The sequence below is a fragment of the Hipposideros armiger genome, unplaced genomic scaffold (assembly GCF_001890085.2).
Source record: "Hipposideros armiger isolate ML-2016 unplaced genomic scaffold, ASM189008v1 scaffold_892, whole genome shotgun sequence".
Classification (NCBI taxonomy): domain Eukaryota; kingdom Metazoa; phylum Chordata; class Mammalia; order Chiroptera; family Hipposideridae; genus Hipposideros; species Hipposideros armiger.
Window position 1 is genome coordinate 476,932 of NW_017732242.1, and position 17,136 is coordinate 494,067.

Sequence of the window (17,136 nt, forward strand, 5' to 3'; positions counted from 1 at the left end):
ATATACTGTATTCTTAAAGTAAAGTAAGCCAGAGAAAATAAAATATTACTAAGAAAATAATAAAGAAAATACATTTACAGCATTTATTGAAAAAATCTGCATGTAAGTGGACCCTCATAGTTCAAATCCATGTTGGTCAAGGGGCCACCATATTTATTTCCAAAGTTTCCCTTCTATAGTCTTCACTGTCAGACAGCTTCTGTAATATAGCCCTCTCCACTACACTCTCTCTAAACATTCCTCAAACTACTCTTTCCTCTTGTCCCTTCAAGCTTCGGTGTTTTAAAGCTCCCCCCCTCCCCCCACCTTTTTTAAAGCCCCACAGTGGTGCACTAGTCCTTAAGGTTTCCCAATACTATACTCACATTTTTGTAAATAATCCTTTTATTAAATTTTTGTTCAAATGTTCTTTTGAATGTGTTGTGTTTTTCCTACTGGGAGCACGACTGACATACAAGTTAAATAGTTTAAATGCTGAATATGAACTCAACCAAATTTATAATATAACTATCGGGAGGGGTTCGGAAATACAAAGAGTATATGTGAACATATATGTTGTGGGGGCAGAGAGAAAAAAGACAGCTAAATCCTCATTTCTCATGATGGAGTGTATCATGCCTAAAACTGAAAAGACACAAGAATCTTATCTTAAAATATCCGATGGTTACTACCAAAAGACTCATCTAAAAGATTTGAAAAGTAGCTGCCTCCAAAGAAGGAGAAATGGGGGAAAGACAGTGAGCGCCTATTGTTTGTCTTAACCAACCCTAAATAACTGCTTGTATCTTTAAAGCATGTGCGTGCATAACTCTGATAAGAAATAAAATTTAAAAGAGAACTATGGATTCCTCAAAAAATTATTTTTTTTTAATTAAGAATTACCATATAAGCCAGCAATCCCACTTCTGGGTATATAGCCAGAAGAATTGAAAGTAGGATCTCAAAGAGATATTTGCACACCCATGTTCTTACCAGCATTATTCACAATTGCCAGAAGGTGGAAGTAAACCAAATGTCTACCGACAGATGAATGAATACAGAAAATGTGATATATATCTACAATGGAGTGTTACCCAGCCCTAAAAAGGAAGAAAATCTTCTCACATGCTACAAAATGGATGAATCTTGAGGACATTATGCTAAGTAAAGTAAGCCAGTCACAAAAAGACAAGACTATACGATTCCACTTACAAGAGGTATGCAAAATAGTCAAATTGATAGGAATAGAAAGGAGAATGGTAGTTGCAGGGGTGGGGGAGAGGGTGAAATGGGGGGCTGTTAGTTAATGAGTATAGAGTTTCAGTTTTGCAAGATGATAATGCTCTGGAGGTCTGTTGCACAACAATGTGAATATACTTAACACTACTGAACTATATACTTAAAAACGATTAAATGAAAATTTTTTGTTATGTTTTACCACAATTTTAAAAATTGTATAAATTTATTATCCTCACTTTATTCATGAGAAAATTATTGAGATATACAGGGATAAATTAATTTGCCCAAAGTAATATGGTGATGAGTGGGTATTAGAATAAGGCATTCTAGTGTTAAAGTCTGTTCTCTAGCCACTATTAAATTCTGCCTTTCAGAAATCTATGTAGTTATGCAAGGTGCTACCATTGGGAAAATTGTGTGAAGGGCATATAGGATCTCAGCATCACTTCTCACAACTGCACACAAACCCATAATTATCTCAAAAAGTGTAAGTATATATACTACATACAAACTATATAATAAAATCATTTTAATAAGGATTAATTTCTCCAAAATTAATTTACTTTAGGGCATTAGTAATTTCTCAAAAACAAAGTACTCTTTTCTCTTGTTCTGTTATGGATTGCAATGTGAAAGATATTTAGATAATATAAAACAGGAACTGAAGACACCTTTAAAAATTCTATAATTCAGAATGGGTGTCAAAGGTACCTAAAAATCGCATGTCTTTTCTGATTCACAAATTCCTGCCAAAGCTCACCTTTACTGTGAATGTATGAACCCACCTTCCACCATGACCATATGGGATATACAAGTCTGTTTCTGTAGGCCTCAGAATAAAATTATGCTAATTAAGTGAGTTTCATTGAGAAAAATATTAAGAACAACAATAAGTTACTTTTTAATAAATGGTGTTTGGTCAACTAGATAGCCATTTAGAAAAAGACGAAGTTGCATCTGCATTTCACAACATGAACCAGGATAAAATCTACATGGAGCAAAGATTTAAATTAAAAAAAAAAGAAAATATGAAAACATAAATACACTAGAGGGAAAATGGTTAAATTCATGGATCCTCCAAGCATGGAAGTCCTTTCTAACTATGACTCAACAACCTAGAAATCATAAAATGAAAGATTAATAAAATTGACTACATTAAAAAAACAAACTTCTGCATGACAGCAACAACAAAAATACCACAAAGTCCAAAGACAAATGGTAAACTGGGAAAAACATTCTAAATTTATACCTTAGGCAAAAAGCTCATCTCACTAGTATATATGTCGCTTCTAAACATTGAAGGAGAAAAAAAAGCCACTAACTCAATACAAGGAAGGGCAAAGACATGAACAGCTGGCTCACAGGAAAAGAAATAGAAATAACCCTCAAACATGGGAAGAGTCTCAACCTCTCTAGTATTAATTAGAGAAATACAAATTAAATTTACACTTGAACCTATCAGATTGGAAAAATTCAGGCAAACCAGTATTCTCATATGTTTGAAGTGGGAATCCTAAACGGTGCAACCTTTAAGGAGGGAACCAGGCAATGCCATCAAAATTGCATATGTATTTACTCTTAGACCTAGAGATCCCACTTCTAGAAATCTCTCCTAATGACACATCTGCCCACATATAAAATGACTCTGGAATTATTTGTAAAAGAAAAAGATTGAAAATCATCCAAATATCCATCAATAGATACAGGCTAAAACACATAAAAAAATACATATTGTATGGTTCAGTTTATATGAAATACAAACCAGGCAAATTAGTCTATGGTAATATAATAAAAAAGTGATCATCTTTGGAGGACAGTAGCCTGGAATGGTCATGAGTAACCTTAATGGGGAACTGAAAAGGGCTTATATCTATTGAGTTGTTGGAAAAGTCATGACACATTTTTGCAATGAAAAACATAAAAAAAAAAAAAGTCATGACTTTTCTGACAACCCAATTGATCAGGGCTGTGGTTACACAAATGTACATACATGTCAAATATTCATTGAGATAAATACTTCAGACTGATGCACTTTACTGTATATAATCTTAGAAGTTACACTTCAATTTAAAAAGTCTAAAAATAGGCAACTGATCATTGAAATGCAAATCAAAACCACACTACTAGGATGGCTATGAGAAAAGAGACAGATGTGAGGAAATTGGAACCCTCAATCATTACTGTTGAGAATTTAAAATAGTGCAGCCACATGGGCTGGCTGAGTGGCTCAGTTGGTTAAGAGCTCGCTCAAGAATGCGAACTCTGAACAACAGATTCTCTGGTTTGAATCCTGGTCTGAGCTGAGCTGCTGCTGAGCTGCCAACAGGTGGCAGGGTGGCTCAGCTAAAAAAATAAAAAAATAAAAAATAATGCAGCCACAGTGGGAAATAATAGTCTGACAGTTCTTCCAAAAGTTAAACATAGAGTTAGTATATGATCCAGCAACTTCCTCCTAGGTATATACCCAAGAGAAATGAAAACACACATCCAGTAAGAACTTGACTGCTCCTCGCAGCCTTACTCATAATAGCCCCAAAGTGGAACTAACCCAAATGTTCATTGACTGATGAATAGGTAAATAACATGTGTCTCATCCACACAATGGAATATTATTTGGCAATAAAAAGTATTAAGTACTGAAAAACACTGAAACATGGATAGACCTTGAAAATATCATGCTGAGTGTAAGAGCCAGTCACAAAGAACCACATATTATGTAATTCTATTGATATCAAATGTCCAGAATAGGCATATCTGCAGGGACAGAAAGGAGACTGGTGGTTGCCTTGGGCTGGGGAGGTTACGGGGGAATGTGGAGTCACTGCTGACGGTACAGGGTTGCTTCTGGTTGTGAGAACAATGTCCTAAAATTGACCATGGTGATGGCTGCACAACTCCTATGAATATATATATATATATATATAAAACACAGAGCTGCATACTTTAAATAGGTGGAATTTATGATATATGAATTATAACTCAATAAAGTTTTTATCCCCAAATAGGGGGCTGGTAATACACTATCGTGCAGCTGTGCAGTAGTATAGACTAGTATAAAGCTGTGAAAGGAATGCGGCCATTCTCTGTGTACTGACAAGGACACTTTTCCCAAGATGTTAAAAAGCAAGCTGCAGAGGGTACTGTGTATTATGCTAGTTTAGTGTAAGGAATAACAGTATATATTTGCATTTACTTTTTCTGGCACAAAGGAGCCCTAAGTGAATAAACTAGTTACCATGGGGGTGGGAGCAGGAGATGGGATGGTTAGGAGACAGGAGTGGGTGTGCAACTGCTTATATATTTTCATCTAGTTTTCCCCTTTGAACCATGTCAATATAGCACCTATTTATTCAACTTAAAATAATGCAAAGGATAAGTTAAAAGTTAATTACGTACACGATAAAAAATACAGTAGGGGCAATTAATTATCCTCCAAATGTTGTCCATTAAATATCTAACCAGCTGAATGAGAACCAATACATTTGAAATGAAGGGCCAGGAAACTAAGCTGATTTTTTTAAAGTTGGTATTAGGTTGAAAATATCTTTCTCTTCAGAAGATAATTATAAAACTGTATCCTAACAGAAGGCTAAATGAGACATATATGCATATTTACACACACACACACACACACACACACACACACATACTTCAGGCTTCTCTTCTTTGGAACAAAAGCAAAACAAAGACTGGGTTGACAGTTATCCTACTTCTGTCATTACACTGAGATATCCTCCTTTTTGGATCCACATCTTAGTCTTGTTTAACATTTAAAAACTGTTAAATGGGAAGAAGAGAAGGCAAACTATAAATGGACAAGCTTCAACATAGCATCAGGGAGGTGGAGCGACATTGGTCCCACAAATGAGTGGAGTAAAGCTGAAAGGGGTTTGGTTGAAATGGGATCTCCAAGAACATGTGTGGAATTTGCAGCAAGCCCAGCTAGGAAACTCTCTTTTATCTTCCCGTGGAGAAGAGACAGCAGGAGACTATCTGACAGGCTTCAGTGAAAATAAAAACCACACACACACACACACACACACACACACACACACGCATGCACACGCAACATAAGCATGCATACTATGAACAGGCCGTCTGCAGGGGTGTGGTTTCTCAGAGGTGCTAGAGGCCATGGTGGTTAGGTGCTGTGCTGGGCTTACCGGCACCACTGTGGAATACAGCTGCTGTGCCACCAGCATCAGGTCCCTGAGGAGGGTGATGAAACTACACAGACAGTTGCAAAGGACCTTTCGCGCGGCCTGGTTGAACGCCTGGAGCTCTTCCACAAGCTGGGCATTGAGGGCTTCATATTCCTTTCTGGCCAAGTCCGACTCATCGCCCGCTGCCCGCTGCAGGTAGCTGTTGTAGTCCAGCAGTTTGTCATAGCGTTTCTGGATGAGCTTCTGAGGCCCTGGGAACAGGGACAGCAGGGCTGACAGGGGCATCAGGACGAGCTTCTGTAAATGAGCTGCCTGCCAAAGGAGAAAACAATCCTGTCACAGAGCGAGGAATTACCAATACCGTCCCCAGCGCTGTTATCAGCGGGCTTGCTTCCTCACAGCAGGGGCACAAATGGAGACAGAAAAGCATCTAGCCAAGTTAAAGAGGATGTGATCATTTTTTTCGTCTAGCTAAACCTGTTCAAGGACTTCAAACAGCGACTCTAGATTCTAACATTGAACCTGAATGGTGAGAAAGGGGGAAGAATATAAAAGTTGAAGCCTGCACACCAAGATATGCTCCACCTTTCTCTCTGCAGCCACTAATTTTATCATTGGAGTCATCTTGTTCAACACTTTCCCCTTCCCCTTCTTTCTAATCCCAGCCAGCACATTGGTGTGTGTGTGTGTGTGTGTGTGTGTGTGTGTGTGTTTAGGGGGAGGAGGAGTGTTGACCTCCAGCCTTTGACTACCAACGCTGCATAAATGATGCACCCATATCATTTTGTTGGCAATAAAAGGAAGGTAGTCAGTCTTAGAAGAGACTGTGGCTTATTCCAACCACACCTGCCTCAATTTCCTGGTTACCATGGTGGCTAAATTTGGTAGTGGAAGTGTATCCCCCAGACAGATAATACCCCCTAGTTTAGACATTTTACTCCTGTGATAGAAATGACCACAGAACTATTGTTTCCTCTTTAAATATACTGAAGGATTAAGATAATGCTGATTCTGTGTCCTAAATTGTTACGTTTTTAGGTCCGAGTCATTGAATGAAATTCATGTTAATGCCTAATCCCATGCCAGACCCCAAATTTAATTTCTTCTATTTATCTTTTCTACCCTTCTATTCTGAAGTGCACTGGTATCCTATGTTTGCTGAATGCCCAACTTTACCCTTTATCATACATGTTTGGGTTACATGGTCATGTTATAGCAATTTGGAAGCAGGTTTCCTCTAGCACCCTGAAAGATGTCCTAGGGAATAAGATCTGAGCAGCAGTTGCTATTAATTAACTTAAATGGCTTCTGGTAACTTTGAACTTGTGGGAAATCTAGAGAGAGGGGGAACCAATCTCTTATTGGCACCAGCAATAGCCAACACAGTTTAAAGGTGATGTGTAACTTATATAATAATTACTATACACCTGCAGATTGTTTAATGAGTCCTTTGACTAAGCAAAGAATCTGTGCACTGTTCTGGGATAAATTGCTGTGTTTGTGACATGACTGAACTCTATAGGTAATCTAGTTACAATATTACAATATAAATACAATATATATGTCCTGTGACCCATAGACAAAAACCAATTCACCTGTACATGGGAATGGTGGTTGAAACAAATAAGAATCAGATTTCATTTCAATATTTTGTCTTAAATGTGTAGAGAAGCATCTCTCATGGTTAGATAAAAAAAACTACTGTGACTCTAAGTAGATTCTGAACTCTTAACATTTGATTTTTAAAGAGCTGAATATACGTTATCCACAAAAAAAGTTACTTTTGTGCTGAGCTTTCTGATAATTATTTTATCCTAATTTATCATCTGGTAAGGTTTTATGCAAGGTAGAGGACGACACCTTACATCCAATTCTGGACTATGCTTGATGAGGGAGAAGCTACATAACATGTTTTTATATAGTGATCAATAAATATTTATTGACTTAATGAATTGACATTAAACAAAAGAGCAAACCCTTAAGGACTTTTCTAAAATGGGATCCCAGAAAATGTATAAGAACTAGCTTCACTTTTTCCATTTAATATGTCATAAAAATTTCTCTCCCTGCCACCCCTCCCTCTACCAAATCTATCATTTTAGTTGAGATATAATCCTGACTTTCCATTTTCCTGTATCAGGAAAGCAAGATGCTTCTCGGTGTTTTTCTACTGTTGTGAAGGCTATATCCCTTCCTAGAATTCAGAAACGTGTGAGGATATTCATGTCATGACTTAGATGGAGGGACATTGCTGAGATTTAGAGCCTGGTACGGCAGGAATGCTAAACACCCTTCAGCACAAGGGCCACTCATTGAACATCTGTCTGACCCAAAATGCCAATAATGCTAACACAAAAATGGCACTTCCAACGACTCTGAAGATGATGAAAGAGACTATGATATTTTCTGTGTGATACTTGAAATACTATTATGGAATAACAATACCTATGGCATACAAGGTGCTAAATTAAAATGAGGATCACTCAGACTAGTTTGCCATCCAAATATTTTCTTGCCCCCAAAATATGTTTTTATGATTCCCAGGGTATGTTTTATGATTCTGTATATTTTACAGAACTCTTTAATATTTACTGAAGGCAAAAAGATACAATTTTTGACTCTTACATAAAAGCCTTTCCTCAATAGGAGAGCTTTACTTTCCAGCGTAAAGATGTCGCATCTTTAGAGAGTGTCTTTGCTCCTTCTGTAAGGACTCTGGGCTTTTCCAGAAACTCCTTTAAGAAAATCACAGCTTTCTAACTTAATCAATCCTGGCTACATCACAGGCAGACTTGAACTAAAAGCTGCACAGACACTGACTACTGCTAGAAACACAGTCTGGGACCCTCTGAAATTTTGATTAGAGTAAAATCCTCACTAATCCACTTAAAAATATCTAATGATAAAACAATCTCCTGCTTAAATTTACCAATTCTGACATTAGTATTTTCTTCAGTGTATGTTTTATTTCTCACTTCAGAAAAATAAATGAAAAGCAGCTCTGCTTTTAACCCTACTATTGAGTGTGCACTTATCAGTGAATATAAATAACTTACAAAGTCATCATAAGGATGTGGGGCATTGCTTGAGGCCTCCGAGCAGCCCCTCTCCTCCTCTTGGTTGCAGGAAATCTCCTGGAGCTCCATTACACTCTGCAGAGTTAAGGGCATGGCATCCTGAAACCCAAGAACAAAGTTACAAAAAAGGGCAAAGTTCTGAAGTCAGTACAATTAAACGTGTTCCAAATGCACACTTTCTCACCATAACCCGCCATTACCACTGAGAGATACAAAAAAAAGGAAGGAAAAACATTTATAAATACTCTGTACAGTCATGTCACTTGTAACAAGTATTTCCGTACTTTCCTCCCCTTTGTCACTTTCTCATAGTGCTCTGGATGGCACCCTCTTTTATAACGTAGAGACCGTGATAAATTCTCTCATTGGCCATTCTTTATCATTTAATTCTTACAGGTCCCTTATTTTAAAAATCATACCTCTTTTATTTATGTTTTCAATTTCCCTTAGTGAATTTAGTAGTCTCTTTAAAGGAAGATGCTCACATTTTTGTTGAACTGGTGGAAATAGAGGACTTTCCATGAGGCATTTACTCCTTGAAATGGGTATCAAGGACAGTGTCCCCACTGCCCTTCGGCTGTTACAACTAAATTTTGGATTTCTTTTCGTGGCAGGCAGTACTTTAGGAAGAGATTGTTACCAATCTCAGGTTACCAAGACATTGTTACCTGATTCTAAAGTCAGGCTTTGCATCAGTTAATAAATAAGAAAAGAATGTGGCTTGTTAGTTACATAGCACAGAACCTTGTCTCCAAATCATTGTGACTGTCAATCTTCTGTTGCTGTGATAATGTATCTAAGCATGCAAACATCTGCTTCCAAAAACAGATATCCAAGAGAAAAGCTGGAAAATAGGAAGGGGGCCATTTATTAACTGACTTACATATAATTCTACTAATTCTCTACGTCTCCTAGTAATGAACATTGTCAGGATATTGTTAAGGACACTCTGTCTTCTTTGTGAGATCCATTAGATCCAACTCCTGACTGCTCTTTCTTCGGAATATAATTAAACTGTACTCTAAATGGGTTAAGTCTGATTCTCAACAAGGGCAGAAGAACCTCCTAGGGCAGCGGTTCTCAACCTGTGGGTTGCGACCCCTTTGGGGGTCGAACGACCCTTTCACAGGGGTCACCTAAGACCATCGGAAAACAAAAATATATTTACATTACGATTCATAACAGTAGCAAAATTACAGTTATAGAGTAGCAATGAAAATAATTTTATGGTTGGAGGTCACCACAACATGAGGAACTGTATTAAGGGGCCGTGGCATTAGGAAGGTTGAGAACCGCTGTCCTTGGGGATTGGAAATTGGTGTGTTGTTTTTGGCTTCTACTATGGTTGTGTGGGAGCACTTGCATATTTTAGTTCATATTATTTTTGTTAGAATTTATTCTCCGTTATATTGATTTTCTTTTATGTATGCCTACCTACCTAAGGTTGAATTATCTATTAATTTGATTCCAGGTTATAAAGGGGCATTAGAAAACACTGGTTATAACATACATGGAGTGCTCAGATTGTCTTAGAATTGTATGATCACTATGCCCTTTTGGGGAGACAGCTGCTAGGTAGCAGACAGTTAAATGTGAGACCCACATGTGGGTTTTTTTTAATAGTCTTTATGTTATGCACTTTTTATTTTATAACTTCTCTAATTTCATTTTATGTCCCCCTTTGATTTTTATTTTTTCTTTCAGTTCTACTCTTAGATCTGCAAATATGTGTTTTAGGTACTAGGAAGAGATATGTTAGGATAATCAAACAAATAAAGAAAATGTCTGCCTTGCCTGCAATTTTGCATTAAGGAACTCCTCTCTACTCTGGAAAAAGCATGCTGAATGTCCAGCACCACCTGGCAATCATGTGAGCAAATGCCCCACAACCCGGCAATTGGGATGAGAGGAGGGGGAGGCAGGTAAGCAAACAAAGCACAAAACCTAAATCTTCATATTGGCTTCCTTCACCAGCAATTTGCAGCCTACCAAATTTGATGCAGAAGGCGTCATCATCTAAATGCATATACCGGTCATATTTACTCTTTATAATAACTACTGACATCAGTACCTTCTTATAGAAACATTGATAACAGTTGTGTCTCACCCACCTGTATGTGTTGAAGACAGAATGAAATGTTCTTCACACAATGCCTCACAGTCTTTTCTAAAGATCTAAACAGTTTTTCTTCTCTGTTAAAGGTGTTGTCTTTCACCTAAAATATAGATGGAAGTATTTATTTTTATAAATCAAATGAATCTGGTATATATATATATATATATGTGTGTGTGTGTGTGTGTGTGTGTGTGTGTATATATATATCATGGACCATATCGGCCCAGCATAGTACCAAAAACTCCTTGTTGAGATGCAAACCTTTAACAATATGCTGTCTTTGACACAGTACTTTGTGTACCAGCACACAACTGATGAGCAATTAGTGCAACAAAGCCTCGTGGTGCTGCTTAACGGGCCGTAGAGGTTTCGCATGGCATCACCTATGGCGCAGTAGCAGTAGGATGTAAACCTTATCTCTACTGTTTTAAATGGCATATATTATGTATGTACTCTTAAATTATATTACATTTATGGGCTTATGAAATAATTAGTAAAAGTAAAATTTAAATTTAAAAATAAAAATAAAAATTTGATCCAGTGATTGGAATGTATTGTTTTGCTGAGATGACGCATTCCAATTTATTTCACAGTGGTTATTTAGAAAATATTCTCAGGTTCTTGGCTAATGAAAGGTGATAATTATCAGATCAAATTTGAACGATGATATGTAACTTAGTAAAACTAGTCCTTCTGTTAGGAAACCTCAGCAGAGTTAAGATAGTGGTCACGTGTGTTCAGTTACTTTTTTGTTACCTTACATGTTAAGCATCAGAAAAATATGCTTTTCATTGCTTGTGGCAGTTTCTAGGAACACGCACTTATCATTGCTCTTGATGGTGAGAAGTATTTCTTGGCAGTCAACATTGCTACAAAAAGGTGAGAATCAGCCTCAGGCTGGCAAAATCTGTGAGCATGCAAATGTTTTGTAGAATCTGGTGTATATTGTCGGCGCTGTAGCTGTCCTTGGTTCATACATTTGCTAAGATGGTTGACCTTAGAACTGAATGCACAGAAAATGGCGACATTTTATTTTATGTTTCAAACCCTTAATATTCCTTATCTGGAAAGATTTTGATGAAATGGGCAGCACTGTTCTTTGTAAGCCACACAAAGCTAACACCCTCTGCCTTCGGATCTCTATGCTCTAACCCAGTTTGCTGTATATAACAATAGGCTGTGGGAGATTTTTTTTTTTAAATGCAGTTTTCAGGAACTCATCACCAGCTACTTTGTTTTGTATATCTTGGCTGGGCCCCAGATGATTTCTAAAGTAAGAAGTCCAAGGATCACACTATGAGAAATATTGCCTATTTCTACTTCTCTATAGCCAAGCCTTTCTCGTGTTGCTTTATTTTGCTGGAAAATGCTGCTGTCCCTTTTCTGCCTTAAAATTTTATTTTTTAAGGACTTGCTCAACTGTCAGCTCTTCTACGAATCCTCTGCATAATTCCTTTTCTTTCCATTGTAGAAAATGAATTGCTCCCTCCTATGTGATCTCTCAACACTAGTTAATTATTTAAACTACTCTCTCCACTAATGGATTGCAAGCATTTGAGATTAAGCATTTTTGTCTTAATAATAATAATAGCAAACATTTATTAAACACTAACTATGTTCCAGACACTGTGCTAAAACCTGTTTTATCATTTTAATTCTTATATGACCCTATGGGGTAGGTGCTACGAGCAGAGGTTTCGGGGTGTGTGGCAGAGATTGTTCATGTTTTGCCTGCCATCCATTTACTGATGGAATCCACACCTCTAGTTCAAGTTGGACACGTAGCTTCCCTGCCAGTAACTACCCTTTCCAAGATTCCCTGGCAGCTGGCTCTGCCCCTGGAACTGGGTTTGGGTAAATAAGATGTGAGTGAAAGTGATGTGTTTCATTCTGAATCTTGGCCTTAAAACACTGTCTTGGGACTTGAATGAAGACATGGCAGTGACCCAACTTCAACCAGGCAGATGAAGACAATATGTTTAGGGAACAGCACAGCACAAAATTGGGGAGAACTGGGTTCCTGGAGGATCTTATACAGCAGAGTCCATCTGGACTCACATCTCAGGACTATTATCAGAGACAGAAATAAATGACAAGCTGACTGGAGCTTATGTTTTGGAATCACTTTGCTACAGAAGCTTACCCTTTACCCTGATATAGGACATTAAAGAAATTTGCCCATGTTCATAGGGAGAGCCAGGATTCCAACCCAAGTGGTCTGGATTCAGAATCTCTTTGTATTCCCAGTCTCTACTACAGCGTTTGGCACCTAAGAGCTCAATACATGTGTGATGAATTGAATATAATCTTCCTCTTGGGTAATAGTTTTCTATCCTAACTCCACTGAATATTTCCCTTGAGCTGCTGACAAGTGCAAAATTGACTGATTCGAGATTTATCTCTTCTACAGTCCAGCCTATGCAGCTGATTTTCTGATTAACAGTGAAATGCTTCATTGCTGACAGGACATCCTCTCCAAAGATTAAGGAGAAAATCTAATTAATACCCTCCCAAGTCACTTTAGCCACAATTCACTTGTATCTCACAATTGAGAAAAATATCAGATGCAGATGATAAATATGTTAAAGGATGTAGCAGCTTCTACAGAAGTTTGCCCGAAATTAAGACCCGCCTATTGTTCCTCAATGGAATGGTCTTGAGTCAAGAGCAACTTCCCAAAGAGCAGGGCAGAATTGTTTGCATGATATTTACAGATGTCTATGGAGGCCCCAGCCTCTTCACAGATGAATGCCCAATTCAATTTTATTATTGCTGCCTTTCATTGAGATGTCTTGATTTTCCTTTCCTTGATCTATGACCACACACCATAAATGTCCCAAACTTCCCACATTATAGCTTCATATTAAAAGGAGAGGTCTAGAGTTACTTGCTTTATGCCATGGACCCAGCGATTCCCTAGAATATAAGGAGCTAAGTAGAAGAATGATATGAGCCATGCATCCCAAGAATGCCACATTGAATATGACATGGGAAAGCTGGTGCAGCCCCAGGGGGAGATGAGAACAAGGCTTGCAACAAATCTATTGTACTCACAAGTCCTAGGGAGAGGGGTCAGCACACACCATGCAGGGCCACATGGTTAGGCGGCAAGAAGGAACAAGGAGAAAGTCTAGGCCAGAGTCTTTGTTGGAGTTTTTGTGGGAAACCCTGAAGAAACAGCTGGAACAGGGTAAATAGTTTAGGATTAGTCAATTCGAATTAAGTCCCCTGGGCTTGGAGCAATGGGGGTGAGGGGTGGGGATGGTCTCTAATTGCTTGGTACCTGGCGGGCCCTGGGATCTCGGGCAGAGGAATATTGTTGGCTTGGTGTGTGAGTTAGAGAAGGAGGTGGTTGGGGCTATAGACTCAGAATTGGTTGGATTGCATATGAAAGAAGTGATATCAGCTGAGCCCTTCATTATTTCTAATAACAGGCTTGCCCTGGCCCGGGCATCTCTCCTCAGACAGCAAGATTTTTAAAGATGTCAAAACATCCTAAAACATAGAGAGTAAAAGACCTGAAGAATACACTATGCATAAAAAAGTTTATATCCACATGGGAAGTAAGACGTCTGCACATTAAAAGGTAAATGACAATACAAGGCAATGATATAAAATAATGATGACAATGACAATGATGATGATGCTAATATGTACTGAGTGCTTACCCACTGTGTTAGGTACATTTAATCCTCACAACCGCTCCATGTATTAGGTCCTAGTATAATCCCCATTTTACAGATGATGACATTAAATTTCAGTTATGTGCCCAAAGACAAATATTTATTAAGTGACAGAGGTGAGATTCGAATCCAGATCTGGATTGTTTCAAAGACCTTGCTCTTAATTTCTGCCCTGTGCTGGCTCTTGCAAATATTAGCAGTGCCTCGATCGGGATACACTTGGTAATTTGTTAGGCGTCCGGAAAAGAGGCCACTTCCACCTTAGTGGTCAGAAAGCTGCAGAGATGATGGAAAAAGGGGAGAAAAGTACACAGCACCTGAAGAGTGAGGTGAATAGGATGAGTCTTTGAAAACCAATGCTGAGCCACCATACAGTTGCCTCCAGTTCAAATTAAAAACGTTAGAGATGTTAACACAATAAGGGATGAATTCAGGCAAATGAGAAGGGGAAAAAAAGTACTGTATAGTATCTTAAGAACTATCCTGCCTAGTTTTTAAAAAAAAATTATTTTAAAAAACATATTGGAGTAACATCGGTTAATAACATTATATAAGTTTCAGGTGTACAATTTTATTGGGTTGTTAGACAAGTCATGATGTATTTTTGCAACGAAAAACATAAAAAAAATATGTCATGACTTTTCCGACAACCCAATAGAATGCAACGTCTCTATGTTCCATCGTGTGCTCACCACCCAGAGTCTAGCCTCCTTCTGTCACCATATATTTGACCCCCTTCAGTCTCTTCATCCTACCCCACCCCCCTTTCTTCTCTTCTGGTAAACACCATTCTCTTCTCTGTGTCTATGAGTTTGATTGTTCGTTGCTTCAGTTAAAAGCCCAGTGTATGACCCCCTCCAAGCCATGAAGTTTCTTTCTATCTTGTGACTCTCAAAGGGTGTTTCACTGATCACTTACTTCAAGGTCATGTAGCTTCAAAACACTTGGAGTCTTTGTAAAACTACAGACTTCTAGGTTGCACCCTTGAACCCGGTGGAAACCTGAAATCTGTCTTTTAGCAAGCTCCTCAGGTAATTCTTACACACATTAAAGTTTGAGATCCTTTGCTAATCCATCTGTTACTTATTAGGGGTTGAGATGAAAGTGGTTCAAGTCAGGTGCTAAACAGCTGACACAGAACAATGACCCAGTAATATAATGTACATCTGGTGCAGGGGAGGGGGGAGTGGGGGGTTTGGGGGGTGAGAAAGGGGATCAGGGGTAGGAAAAAAATCTGCACTAAGGTATGCTCCTAAATACTTTTTATTATGGGTGAAATAAAGATAAGATAAACATCAAGGGAACCCTAAAGGAAAGTGAGATTTAAAAAAAAACAGAAATAAGACAGGGATGAAAGGAGGCCATGGCCTTGGGTGAGATTATGTGCCAGTCGATGGTGAATGTCAGGACTCCTGGGACATCCCTTGTTGAGTCCTGTCCTTTTGTCCTTATCTTTGCTTTGTCTGCTTCCTGACTGGAAGCACCACAGCTAAGATAGTGTCAAAGCCACCCTCAGTCCATTTCATTTAAGAGAGAGAGAGAGAGAGAGAGAGAGAGAGAGAGAGAGAGAGAGAGAGAGAGGAATAGCATTGGCAATTACCTTGATTCTCTGTGTTCTAGAAATAGCCGTGATTACAACAAAACAAAACCTCACAAAAACAGCCCCATTCACATTCCCCAGGAAAATGCATGTGGTGCAAGAAGAAAACTTACCTGTGATTCTCCTCTGGTCAGAATCTTAAGATGATTTGTCACTCTTTTTGATTTCTTGCTAATTGAATGAATATTTAGTTTAGACAATTTATCTTTAAGTGATTCATCCTCATCATTCTTCTTGTATTTTAGAACTGAAATGGAAAAATGCAATAACATATCTGGACATGTGCAGCATAGAAAGTGTATGTCTCATCCAAAGTAGTCAAGATCGATGTTTATATTTAAAGTAAAAGTCTTTTTAGCCCTCTGTTGCAGATGTAATATGCTCCAACTCCACTGTCCAATCATAATCCCAGCAGCCCGCCCCACCAACCTTACCCAGCTGTCCAAGGCCTGCACTCCTCAAAGCCCAGGGTTTAATTACCTCCCACATTAAAGAAATCCTGGATACTGGAAAGAAGCTCTTCCTCTTTTAGATAACACATTTACTTTCTGGGATCTCAAGCACGAAGCATCAAGACATAACTAATGAAAAGACACTCAAACCAAGGAGGCCTCATCCTAGAGTGGCTCCCCACTAGCAGAGAGATTTGGGCTAAGTTGAGTCACCTCTTTGAGTTTTACTTTTTTAACTTTAAAATCATATACACCCCTTTTATTGTTCAAAGTGTTAAATATTCCTAACATTGCTTTTTAGTAAGAGTGTGGAGAGATGGGCAATTCTGTATACTGTTGATGAGGATTTAACCAATGCAGTTTTTGGCAAAATCTTATAAAAATTAAAATATTTGTAACCTATGACCAACAAGTCCATGCACAGAAATCTGATTCCCATAACCATGCAAAGGGTTGTTTGCGACAGCATTATTTCTAATAGCAAACTGTTGGAAACAATCAAAAGTTTATCCTAGAGGGATAGTTTAATAAATTATGATACATTCATACATGGAATACTATGGAACTATTAAAAAGAAGTCCATATTAGCTGGAAGAACATTCATGATATATGATTAAGTTTTAAAAAAGCCCCAGCAAACTGTCATACCATACATGTTGTAGGAGGAAAGGAAAAGAGAGAGAGTGAGGAGAGAATGAAGAGAAAATAGAAAAAAAAGACATAAGAAGTCTGAAAAAAACTTAATAAAATCTTAGCTATGCAAACTAGATTCATGGGAGAGGAAAATATTTCCTCTTTAAAACTTTGAAATATTTTAAGCAAACAC

At 38.1% G+C, this 17,136-nt stretch overlaps 1 protein-coding gene across 2 annotated transcripts in view; it reads right to left on the bottom strand.

Annotated features, from left to right (window-relative positions):
* ARHGEF38 (Rho guanine nucleotide exchange factor 38) overlaps nucleotides 1-17,136 on the bottom strand; it is a 130,160-nt gene that overhangs the window by 8,207 nt on the left and 104,817 nt on the right. For both annotated transcript variants that reach the window (XM_019630099.1, XM_019630100.1), the window contains 4 exons: nucleotides 15,971-16,104; nucleotides 10,570-10,674; nucleotides 8,438-8,557; nucleotides 5,382-5,693 (listed from right to left, as the gene is read on the bottom strand). In XM_019630099.1, coding sequence (XP_019485644.1) covers nucleotides 5,382-5,693; nucleotides 8,438-8,557; nucleotides 10,570-10,674; nucleotides 15,971-16,104 — 671 coding nt within the window. The remainder of the gene's footprint in view (nucleotides 1-5,381; nucleotides 5,694-8,437; nucleotides 8,558-10,569; nucleotides 10,675-15,970; nucleotides 16,105-17,136) is intronic.